Consider the following 12894-nt stretch of genomic DNA (forward strand, 5'->3'; position numbering starts at 1 on the left):
ATGAAGCTCACGACAAACAGTTCTTGTGCTGACATTGCTTCCAGAAGCAGTTTGGTACTCGGTAGTGAATGTTGCAACCGAGGACAGAACATTTGTAAGCGCTTCAGCACCTGGTGGTCTGTGAGCTTATGTGGCCTACCACTTTGCGGTTGAGACGTTGTTGTTCCTAGACGTTTCCACTTCACAATAACAGAGCTTACATTTGACAGGGGCAGCTCGAGCAGGGCAGAAATTTGACGAACTGACTTGTTGTAAAGGTGGCATCCTAAAGTCACTGAGCTCTTCAGTAAGGCCATTTTACTGCCAATGATTGTCTATGTTAATTGCATGGCTGTGTGCTCAATTGTCTCCACCTGTCAGGAACGATTGTGGCTGAAATAGATGAATTCACTCATTTGAAGTAATGTCCACATACTTTTGTATATATATATATATATATATATATATATTCCTATAAATTCACTCCCATTTCTCTCTCTTATATCACATCAAATCCTCAGACTTTTGTCTCTCCCTCATTAACTTTCACTCTTTATGTCCCTCCATTTGTCAGATCCTGATCTGGAACCTGGAGGTGGGAGGCCCAGTGAAGATGATTGACTGTCACTCAGACGTGGTGCTCTGCATGTCCTTCAACACCGATGGCAGCCTGCTGGCCACCAGCTGCAAGGACAAACACCTGCGTGTGATCGAGCCTCGCTCGGGCAAGGTCCTGCAGGTTGGTCATTCACCCATGTAGACTTAGAGACACCAGCTATATTACAGTTTTTTACAATTGCGAGGACCCATTTCTCAATACTTAGGAAACTCTTCACGCAAATCTCCTAACCAACTTTCAGCTTGGCAAAGCAGTTCATTTCACATCCAAAATGCAATAAAACTACCAGAACACTTCATACATGTCTCAAATCAACTCATTCTTCCATAACACAAGCAAAGGTTGTCACCAAACAAGCACACTTTGTCATTCATAAAACAATGAATAAAAAAACACTAACAACAGGTAGCAATACACAATGTTTTCTTTTGTAAAAATGTCTTTACAACACAAGAATGACACCTCTCTACTGATTAGAATTCACTGCAGTATATGTTACAGGAATTAATCAGACATGATGCTTTATGACATTTTTTGGCATTGAGTGATTCCAAAATACAAGAATTTGTATATACACCGTCTTGTCAACCCTGTCTTCTGCATTTGGCCACAGGTTCTCATCCACATCTTATGTCATCTTGGGCAATGTACATTGGAAATAATCTTTTGGCATTAATGGTCCATCCCTGGCAATCTTCTACAGATATGTCCAAGCATCCAGCATTCATTGCGTCCAGGAGGGACATTTGATCATGAGGATGGTGGTCCATGAGGAAAATAATTCCTCTATGAGGTTGAGGAATGGAGAGTAAGGTGGGAGGAAAAGTGACACCATCGTGGAATGGTGAAATGCCACATTGTCCAATACAATTGCAAACGTTGGCCCATTTCGCCACACTGCAACCCTTTCCTCACCTGGCACAACCCTTCCATAGAGGTCATCCAGGAATGAAATGAGACGCTCGGTGTTGTATGGCCCAATTAGCGATTTGTGTAACAGCAATCCATCAGAGTATATTGCTGTACACGTTGTGATGTTGGCGCCCCTCTGACCCGGGACATCCACTGTGCCTCTTTTCCCAATCACCTTCCTTCCTCGCCACCGTGTTTTGGCCAAGTTTGAAAACAGCCTCATCCACAAAGATGAATATCTGGGTTGTTGGCCTGGCTTCAATCTCCATGACTCTCTAAAATAAATCCACAAGGCAACATAAGGGTTAGGCTATACCATATTGGTTCCTGAGTTTGCTTGACTCGTTCAGAGTTCCTCTCAAAGGTGACAGTGTACAACTGCTTCATCCTGATTTGATGTTGTTTCAGGACTCTCGAAATAGTTATGCTTACATTGTGAATATTTCCAAATGTAATGTTGTCTGCCAACACTGTCCTGAATCTCTGAGTTTTATGCCATTATTTCTGATGGCCATATCAACGATTGCAGTTTCCAATGCAGCAGTGAAAATCCTACCTCTCCCGCCTGTGGGAGGTAACCATTGGGTCCTAAGCAGGAATACAAAAATAATTGTACACAAGTGGGTTTGGAGGCTTTGCTCAATTTACTTCTGTAATGCACAGGTCAGTCAGATGTCCTTGCAGAATGCACATCTTACCTGTTGTTTTGCTGAAAATTTCTCACAATAGATGCCACTGTTGAGCGTTGCAGATTTGGCTGCACTCTCAGACCAGCCTCTCTCATTGACAGACCATGATTTATTACATGATCAATTATAGCAGCCCTAATCTCATCTGAGACTAGAGCTCTTGATCTTACTCTCAGTATTCTTCCACCACGCATAAGTACTCCTCTCCCTCTCCTCACTCTTCTTCCTCTGTCAGCCACTTCTCTATCTCTGGCTGGGTCCATGTTTACATTACACTACAGCGTTATTCCTAAAATGTCTCCTTTTGTATAGATGGTAATGAAATTGAAAGACTAACACCTGTGTAGGTGTTCAGCTACAATGGGAATCAGCTGTGGTTGGTCTAATTGTTTTTGATAGTATTTCATTTTTTAGATTTGGAATATATTTCAATAGGGCAGAAATGTAGCAAATTGCTGTCTTACTCAATTTTGTGTCATGTTAGGTTTTGAACTTAAGTTTAACAGTTTTAAAAAGAGTATGTAAATGTGAAAATTGGCCTGTAGGTACATAGAGTTTTGGTGGTGGTTGTGTCTGAGGGAGAAAGTAATTCATGAAATTTGATAGATGTAGTCATTGAATACATTTTGTGACAAAGCAATGGAAAACTATCCGCAGTTTAGCCCACAGACTGCTGTTGTGCTCATTGTGTGAAGAGTTTTGAAAAAGTGACCTACAGTAAGTATTCAGAAATGGGTCCTAGCGATTACATTATTTTTTAATTTTTTTACAAAGGCTATGTTTCACTTTAAAACAATTAAAAACAATAATCAATAGTGGGATATATATCAATTGGATTTGTCAAATATTTTTCAATATGACATTGTAAATTGGAGATCTAATAGCTTATATACTGCTGGGCTGCACACGCACCACAAAAACATGAAATAGAATATTGACCAGGCTTTACACGATTGCTGAGCCACATTGATTATCTGTTTACACCACTGCGAGCAGCGATCAGCGATACCCACATTTCTAGCTAAATTACATAACATTAGCTACATATTACATGACACACTAGGGGTCAAAAGTTTTTGAATATCTACTCATTCAAGGGTTTTTCTTTATTTTGACTATTTTCTACATTGTAGAATAATAGAAAACCTCAACTATGAAATAAAACATATGGAATCATGTAGTAAACTAAACAGTCTTAAACAAATAAAAATATATTTAATATTTGTGATTCTTCAAATAGCCATGCTTTGCCTTGATAACAGCTTTGCACACTCTTGGCATTCACTCAACCAGCCTCACTGAGCTCCTCCTCCATGCTTTACAGTGGGAAATACACATGCAGAGATCATCCGTTCACCCGCATCGTGTCTCACAAAGACACAGCGGGTTAGAACCAAAAATCTCCAATTTGGACTCCAGACCAAAGGACACATTTCCATGGGTCTAATGTCCATTGCTCATGTTTCTTGGCCCAAGCAAGTCTCTTCTTATTATTGGTGTCCTTTAGTAGGGGTTTCTTTGCAGCAATTTGACCATGAAGGCCTGATTCACACAGTCTCTTCTGAACAGTGTTGAGATGGGTCTGCTACTTGAACTCTGTGAAGTATTTATTTGGGTTGCAATTTCTGAGGCTGTTAACTCTAATGAACTTATCCCCTGCAGCAGAGGTAACTCTGGGTCATCCATTCCTGTGGCATTCCTTATGAGTCAGTTTCATCATAGCGCTTGATGGTTTTTGCGACTGCACTTGAAGAAACTTTTAAAGTTCTTGACATTTTCCATATTGACTGACCTACATGTCTTAAAGTAATGATGGACTGTCATTTATCTTTGCTTATTTGAGCTATTCTTGCCATAATATGGACTTGGTCTTTTAATATGGACTTGGTCTTGTCACAACACAACTGATTGGCTAAAACACATTAAGGGAGGAAATTCCACAAATTAACTTTTAAGAAGGCACACCTGTTAATTTAAATGCATTCCAGGTGACTACCTCGTGAAGCTGGTTGAGAGAATTCCAAGAGTGTGCAAAGCTGTCATCAAGGCAAAGGGTGGCTACTTTGAAGAATCTCAAATGTAAAATATATATTTGATTTGTTTAACACTTTTTTGGTTACTACATGATTCCATATGTGTTATTTCATATTTCATATTATTCTACAATGTAGAAAATAGCAAAAAATAAAGAAAAACCCTTGAATGAGTAGGTGTTCTAAATCTTTGGACGGTAGTGTATATATGTTTATTTGTATTTATTTTCTCATTTTGTGATGTCATCTACAAGGGGTGTATGTTCTAGTTTTAGTAGCCCATTCTACTTGCAACATGGCCTTTAAAGCCAGAGTGACCTGTTCACACACCTGGGTTGTCTCCATATACAGCACCATTTGTGGGGTACCTGGACACAAACATACACACACACTAAACACCTCACACACACACAAATACTTTGGCATTAGGATTAACTCTGTAGACATAGATACTGTATTGTGTAACGCTGTGCTGTAACACAGCCAGTTTGAATAATTTTCCAGAGCTGTTGCCATATATGTGAACAGGAAGCTGACTGTAAGAGCCACAGGGTGAACAGAGTGGTGTTTCTGGGCAACATGAAGCGCCTGGTGACCACCGGAGTCTCTCGATGGAACACTAGACAAGTGGCACTGTGGGATCAGGTGAGCTCATTGGTGAGAGAGAGAGAGAGAGAGAGAGAGAGAGAGAGAGAGAGAGAGAGAGAGAGAGAGAGAGAGAGAGAGAGAGAGAGAGAGAGAGAGAGAGAGAGAGAGAGAGTGTGTGAAGAGCAGTGTCTCACTAAGGTTCTCTCTCCAGGAGGACCTGTCCATGCCCATCATAGAGGAGGAGATTGATGGGCTCTCTGGGCTGCTCTTCCCTTTCTATGATTCTGACACACACATGCTCTACCTGGCAGGCAAGGTAAGACACGTCATACCAAGGCAACTTGACCTTAGCTTTCAACTATCACACGAGGTGATGTGTATGAATGACATTTTGTACATTTTAATGTGAATTTCTCTCTTGAATTTAAATGGGATTTAATTTCACTTTTTGAATTGACTGACTTGAAATGGAACCCCTATGTGGGATGTGTGTGTCCTCATTTGCTTATAATTGTGAAAATGCATTTTGTGTGGTGTGTGTCTGTGTGTGAAGTATATGTATGTATGTGTGCATGTGTGTAAAATAGTGTGTTACCATGGGAACCTCAACATTACTGCTATCTGCTGTGAGATCTTAGTTATCTGTGTCTGGTTCACAGGGAGACGGTAACATCAGATACTATGAGGTCGGCACAGAGAAGCCCTACCTGCAGTACCTAATGGAGTTCAGGTCCCCGGCTCCACAGAAAGGCCTGGGTAAGTCAGTCACATCAATCGATGAATACTAAGTAGTCTCACAAATCGCAATGCCATCCTTCCAGGTCTCGTTCATCAGTGAGGAAGCCTGTAAATTGAGGTTAATCAATGAGTGAAAATCATACTTTTCTAACTCTTGGAACAACATTTCAGATACATGACAGGGTACATGGTTGAGTTATTTTCTATTGGTCCTGAATCATAAAACTTGAGATCTGCACTCAGAACTCTGATGTTAGCGCAAAATGACATCAATGCATGACTTTAGAGGATGTGATCTCAAATTCAGCACTCAGTGAACCCACAGCACAATCAGGAATCCTAACAAGAGGGACATTCGCAGCACTCAGAACATTGCAGATAGACCAGACTCGCCTCTCATCTCCAACTGAACTCGAGAATTGTGACTGTTCCAGACATTCCGTTTCTATCCATGCTCAGTCTGAACATTGCTCCTGACAGTAGAAGCCCCTAGATTGGCATGGTATGTAGGTGTCCCTTTTAACTTTAAGACTCACCTCAACCCCCTTTTCCCTCTCTTTGTCCACCCTCACAGGAGTGATGCCAAAACATGGGTTGGACGTGGCAGCCTGCGAGGTGTTCCGCTTCTACAAGCTGGTGACTCTGAGGGGCCTCATCGAGCCCATCTCCATGATAGTCCCACGAAGGGTGAATGGAGTGCAGTGTTGGGGAAGCTACTCTGAAGCTACCAATCACTTCACAATGGAAGAACTTTAGCTACACTAGCCTTAGGAAAAATATAGTTTAGTTAACTGAAGGTTCATTTTAAATAGTAGTTCACTACATCCTATTTCACCTTCCAGCAGGAAGGAATGCCATCTGAAATGTCATAGATTACAAATTGCTAAAACAGATCCCTCTGGAATTATGTGTAATTTAGCCTACTAAAAATGGAAACATTTTCAAGTGATAATTAGGCAGGTCTGATGAAACAAAATGAGAAACATTTCTGTTCTAGCAGTTAGCTACATGGCAAAATGTAATTAACTAGTGTGTGTGTGTGTGTGTGTGTGTGTGTGTGTGTGTGTGTGTGTGTGTGTGTGTGTGTGTGTGTGTGTGTGTGTGTGTGTGTGTGTGTGTGTGTGTGTGTGTGTGTGTGTGTGTGTGTGTGTGAGAGAGAGAGAGAGAGAGAGATGGTACTAATGTGCTTCATTGGTCAAGAAGGCCTTTGGGCCTGGGTTCAAATCCTAAGGACCTGGGTTCAAATCCTAAGAGTCCACAAATAGTAATATTACAGAAAATGTGTTAGGGCACTCAATAACTGAATGCGTCAGCATAGTAAATCAAGTGATATCAAATGTTGTCCTTCCTGGAAAAAAGGGAGTTGTCTGAGTCGCTGAGATACTGTATGATATTGGCCATTAATGCTACGTTAGTGTGGAATATTACCCAGGACAGAAACAAGCTGAAATGTAATCCTCTCACCATATGGGTTATGCTTGGCTTATCTCCCTTATCATACCACCTAGGTGCTTTCTAGACTAGCACAAGGCAATGCAGCAGCATTGATTTTCTGCTTTGGGTGCTATAGGAATCATTAATATTGTCTTGTGGTTTTGCAGTCTGAGACATACCAGGAGGACATCTACCCTATGACAGCAGGCACAGAACCAGCCCTCACTGCAGATGAGTGGCTGAGTGGGATGGACAGAGGTGAGTAGTGCAATACTGCAAAATGGCATACACATGTTAATAATGTTTTTATGAATACTGATACAAACATACAATTATGCAAACCTGGTGAGCATCATCCAAGTGTGTGTGTGTGCGCAGAGCCAGTGTTGATGTCCCTAAAGGCTGGATACAAGCGGCCCTGCCAGAAGGCCTTCAAGGCCCCTGTGAGGGAGAGGAAGACCATGGTGATGAATGGCCTGCTGGAGAGTATTCCACCCAAGACAGAGAACGAGGTGAAACCAATTGATGTGTTGTTGTGTATATGACATCCCTACTCACTCTCAGAAGCATTAGCATGTCTTGAACAACATAGAATAGATAGCACACTGGACAACCACAGGCACTGTCTTGCCAATGCATCTGCCTATGCCTTTACCATGACCTTCTGTGTGTGTGTGCGTGCGTGCGTGTGTGTGTGTGTGTGTGTGTCATTCCTCTCTCCCAGCTCATGCGGACGTTCTTCAGGCAGCAAGATGAGCTAAAGAGGTTGAGAGAGGAGCTGGTGCAGAAAGACGTTAGACTCCAACAGCTGGAGCTGGAGCTCAACAACCTGCGGAACAACGCCAACAAACTGTGACCTTTGACCTGGCTGACCCCTGACCTCCCCACTCTGACCTCCTGCCCACTCAGGGAGAGAGACCACTGGTGGCTGACTCCCTTCCCTTCTTCCCGAAGTGTTCACCCCGGGTGGAAACTCCCTCTGTCTAGTCCATGCGGGTCCAGTGAGTGAGCTTGTGCTCACTTCTGGGAGAAGGGTAAGGAATCGGAAGGCAACCTCTGTCACACTGTGTCCCTCACCCTGAGAGCGGGTCACCAAGCCCTGAACACTGCCAAAAATATACCCAGCACCACCCTACCTGGCTGCACCTCCTCATCCCTTCTCCACGTTCCAAAGAACTTCACCTCCTTCAGCAACAGAACCTTAGTATGTCCCCATTCAGCCAAAGCACCAAGACCAACTGTGGTAGATAGCTCTGCTTAGAATTTACTCAAGTTGACAGGATCAGTTATGTGGGGAGTGAAGCCATTGTTTCCCTTTAACTTCAAGCAGGCTCTGTCCTCAAGACATGAAATGTCATGTCTTGCGACTTGAAGGCCCTTGAATATGAGGACTTGTGAGGACTGTAGTTGCATAGCAGGGGTATTGCAGGTGTATCGCTGGGTTGAGCATATGTAGTCTGTAGTCTCTGCAGTGGTCCTATCGGAGGATGGGGAAAGAGATGAGGCAATAGAGTGATAACCAAGCCTATTCAAACAGATGGCTTGTCTAGTACTATTCATCCCATACATTATTCATCCTATTACTTATGATGAATCTGCGATAGAGCCTCATCATATTTTCACTTTATAGTTACATTTTGCCATTAAATGAACATTCTGACTAAAAAATAAATAAATACATGAGCGCCATGTTAGATGAAAGGCAAAAACAGACTTTAAAGCCATATTGGGTGACAAATATTTGCTGACTTGGTAGCAGGTTGACCACAACATGAATATGACTGAGGCTTTCTTAAGGTTGAAGGGACCCCTGAGGGATGTGTGTATGCCCCTCGACCACTGAGGGACCATGTCCTCGCAGACGTCTGTATGAAGTCGGTAGAGATGCTCGCAATTCACGTTGGCCACACGTAGCTACTGCATGACCACTCTGTGGTCATGTGTGACTACCGATCAGAGGTAACTAGCAACGGCAAACACTAATCATTTGACTGTATAATACAGTAGGCCCGTAACCGGCAACGATACTGGTATATTTATATTGTAGTACATGATGATAGAACGATAGGAGAGAGTATTTATTGCAAGTAAAACAAATAATGTCATGTACGGAGAGAAAAATGACAGGGTAAGTGTATTAAGGATATAGCCATAGGCAGCAGTGGGTTTAGTAAGATACAAGGTAAATGTATGACTGCTAGAGGATGTTATTTCTTAATGACTGTAACATAATATCATAATATGTCTTCCTGAAGTTGCCCCTCTCCCTAAATAAATGCATTGACACCATGACAAGGAGTGTTCAGTACGTTGACATTTGTGGTTGAATCTGTGTACAGCTTAGTGGTATGCATCATCGGAACTGCGCGAAGCAAACATGCTGCAGAGAAACAAAAATGATATCAACAGTCTGTTCTAGAGAAGCACTGGAATTCTATATTCTGCCGTGTCCACATCTTCTTTTGTTACAACACAAAGGTGCACCATGATAACAAGGTCAAAGGAACCACGCTTCTACATAAAGTCTCCACTAGGTGGAGCCCTTTCCTAAACTGCAGTACTCTTCATGGTACATGACAGGGTGTATTATCTCTCTAATTCAATTACCAGTAGTTTAAAAAAAGGGGTGGTGATATATAAATACCCAATAGCAGCTGTTCCACCTCATCCACTTGGCTCAAGGGTTTTTGTCTCTACTACTGAAGTGGTTATTTTGACAGCATCAATGGAACCTATTCCATTAATGGACATAGTGTCGTCTGAATGTATTCCTGACAAGGACATTTTTATAGATATCATTGAACAACCAGTTATATACACTATGTATACAAAGGTATGTGGACACCCCTTTTTAAATTAGTGGATTCAGTTATTTCAGTCACACCTGTTGCTGACAGGTGTATAAAATCTCCACAGATCTCCACAGATTGCATGGCTGTGTGGCCTTACTGAAGAGCTCAGTGACTTTCAAATGTGGCACCGTCAAAGGATGCCACCTTTCCAACAAGTAAGTTCGTCAAATTTCTGCCCTGCTTGAGCTGCCCTGGTCAGCTGTAAGTGCTGTTATTGTGAAGTGGAAACGTCTAGGAGCAACAACAGCTCAGCCACGAAGTGGGAGGCCACACGAACTCACACAACGAGAGCTGAAGTGCATCGTGTGTAATAATCGTCTGTCCTCGGTTACAACACTCACAACCGAGTTCAAAACTGCCTCTGGAAACAACATCAGCACAAGAACTGTTCATTGGAAGCTTCATGAAATGTGCTTCCATGGCCGAGCAGCCGCACACAAGTCTAATATCACCATGCGCTGATGTAAAGCTCGCCATTGGACTCTGGAGCAGTGGAAAACATGTTCTCTGGAGTAATGAATCACGCCTCACCATCTGGTAGTCCGACAGACCAATCTGGGTTGGAGGATGCCAGGAGAACGTTACTTGCCCGAATGCATAGTGCCAACTGTAAAGTTTGGTGGAAGAGGTATAATGGTCTGGGACTGTTTTTCATGGTTCGGGTTTCAGCCCCTTAGTTCCAGTGAAGGGAAAACTTAACGCTACAGCCAGTGGTAACCCGTCATTCAGGGCAGGTGGGGCAAAGCTCGACTTGTTTTGTTAAATACACACACAGTACCAGTCAAAAGTATGGACACACCTACTCATTCAAGGGTATTTCTTTTTTCTCTACATTATAGAATCATAGTGAATACATTAAAACTATTAAATAACACACATGGAATCATGTAGCAACCAAAAAAAAAGTGTTAAAATATATATATTTTAGATTCTTCAAAGTAGCCACCCTTTGCCTTGACGACAGCGTTGCACACTCTTGGCATTCTCTCAACCAGCTTCATGAGGTAGTCATCTGGAATGCATTTCAATTATCAGGCGTGACTTGTTAAAATTTAATTTGTGGAATTTCTTTCCTTAACATGTTTGAGCCAATTGAACAGCTCAAATAAGCAAAGAAAAATGGCAGTTTATCATTACTTAAAGATTACTTAAAGGTCAGTCAATGTGGAATATTACACAAACTTTCAAAGTTCTTCAAGTGCTGTTGCAACAACCATCAAGTACTATGATGAAACTGGCTCTCAAGACGACCGCCACAGGAAAGGAAGACCCCAGAGTTACCTCTGCTGCAGAGAATAAGTTAATTAGAATTAATTGTACATCAGATTGCAGCCCAGTCTGGGTGAATTAGGCATTCATGGTCAAATTGCTGCAAATAAACCACTACTAAAAGACACCAATAATAAGAAGAGAATTTCTTGGGAAAAGAAACACGAGCAATGGACATTAGACAAGACATTTAAATGTTCCCCGTAAACCGCTCGAGTGTTGCTTTACCAGTATGCTTAGGGTCATTGTCCTGCTGGAAGGTGAACCTCCGTCCCAGTCTCAAATCTCTGGAAGACTGAAATAGGTTTCCCTCAAGAATTTGCCTGTATTTAGCGCCATCCACCAGTTTCACAGTCCATGCTGATGAAAAACATCCCCACAGCATGATGCTGCCACCACCATGCTTCACTGTTTGGATGGTATTCTCGGGGTGATTAGAAGAGTTGGGTTTGTGCCAGACATAGCGTTTTCCTTGATGGCCAAAAAGCAACATTTTAGTCTCATCTGACCAGAGTATATTCTTCCATATGTTTGGGGAATCTCCCACGTGTCTTTTGGTGAATACCAAACATGTTTGCATTTTTTCTGGACACTCTTCCGTAAAGCCCACCTCTGTGGAGTGTACGGCTTAAAGTGGTCCTATGGACAGATACTCCCATATCCACTGTGGAGCTTTGCAGCTCCTTCAGGGTTATCTTTGGTCTCTTTGTTGCCTCTCCAATTAATGCCCTCCTTGCCTGGTCCATGAGTTTTGGTGGTGCTCCATGGAATGTTCAAAGTTTCAGATACTTTTTTATAACCCAACCTGATCTGTACTTCTCCACAACATTGTCCCTGACCTGTTTAGAGAGCTCCTTGGTCTTCATGGTGCTGCTTGCTTGGTGGTGCCCCTTGCTTAGAGGTGTTGCAGACTCTGGGCCCTTTCAGAACAGATGTATATATACTGAGATCATGTGACAGATCATGTGACATTTAGATTGCACACAGGTGGACTTTATTTATCTAATTATGGGACTTCTGAAGGTAACTGGTTGCACCAGATCTTATTAACAGGCTTCATAGCAAAGGGGGTGAATACATATGCACGTGCACTTTTCAGTTTTTTAATTTTTCATTTCTTGAAACAAGTTTTTTTTTTTCATTTCACTTGGACTAGTTTGTGTATGTCCGTTACATGAAATTCAAATAAAAATATATTTAAATTACAGGTTGTAATGCCACAAAATAGGAAAAACACCAAGGGGGATGAATACTTTTGCAAGGCACTGTACAGTATACAGCATTCTAGGTACATAAGTGGACATTATAAAGCTCCATATCTTTTCAAATAAAACAATGGCCAGTTTGGGTCTCAGTTGTATGCACGTTTTTGTGGGCATTAGTTTTGTGGTTGTGCTCAGTAGTTGTGGTCAGTAATTGTGTGGTTGTGGTTCAGTAGTTGTGGTCAGTAGTTTCCTTGGCTGCCTCACCTTCTTCATATTTTTTGCCTACACTGCCACATATGCTCCTCTGTGTCTGTGAGTATCCATAGTAATGGATCTGTTAGTGCTGCTCAATGATGAGACACGAGCTGTGTTTTTTTAACCTTTATTTAACTAGGCAAGTCAGTTAAGAACAAATTCTTATTTACAATGATGGCCTACCCTGGCCAAACTCGGACGATGCTGGGCCAATTGTGCGCCGCCCTATGGGATTCCCAATCACGGCCGGATGTGATGCAGCCTGGATTCAAACCAGGGACTGTAGTAGCGCCTCTTGCACTGAGATGCAGTGCCTTTTGT

At 42.2% G+C, this 12894-nt stretch overlaps 1 protein-coding gene across 1 annotated transcript in view; it reads left to right on the top strand.

Moving 5' to 3' along the window:
* coro2bb (coronin, actin binding protein, 2Bb) overlaps positions 1-9287 on the top strand; it is a 46260-nt gene extending 36973 nt beyond the window's left edge. Inside the window, exons 5-12 of the mRNA XM_064930495.1 lie at positions 554-718; positions 4761-4877; positions 5032-5136; positions 5480-5576; positions 6133-6245; positions 7160-7250; positions 7371-7504; positions 7717-9287. Coding sequence (XP_064786567.1) covers positions 554-718; positions 4761-4877; positions 5032-5136; positions 5480-5576; positions 6133-6245; positions 7160-7250; positions 7371-7504; positions 7717-7848 — 954 coding nt within the window. The 3' untranslated portion in view covers positions 7849-9287. The remainder of the gene's footprint in view (positions 1-553; positions 719-4760; positions 4878-5031; positions 5137-5479; positions 5577-6132; positions 6246-7159; positions 7251-7370; positions 7505-7716) is intronic.
* The last annotated feature ends 3607 nt before the right edge of the window (positions 9288-12894 follow it).

Source organism: Oncorhynchus masou, chromosome 22 (genome assembly GCF_036934945.1).
Source record: "Oncorhynchus masou masou isolate Uvic2021 chromosome 22, UVic_Omas_1.1, whole genome shotgun sequence".
NCBI lineage: Eukaryota > Metazoa > Chordata > Actinopteri > Salmoniformes > Salmonidae > Oncorhynchus > Oncorhynchus masou.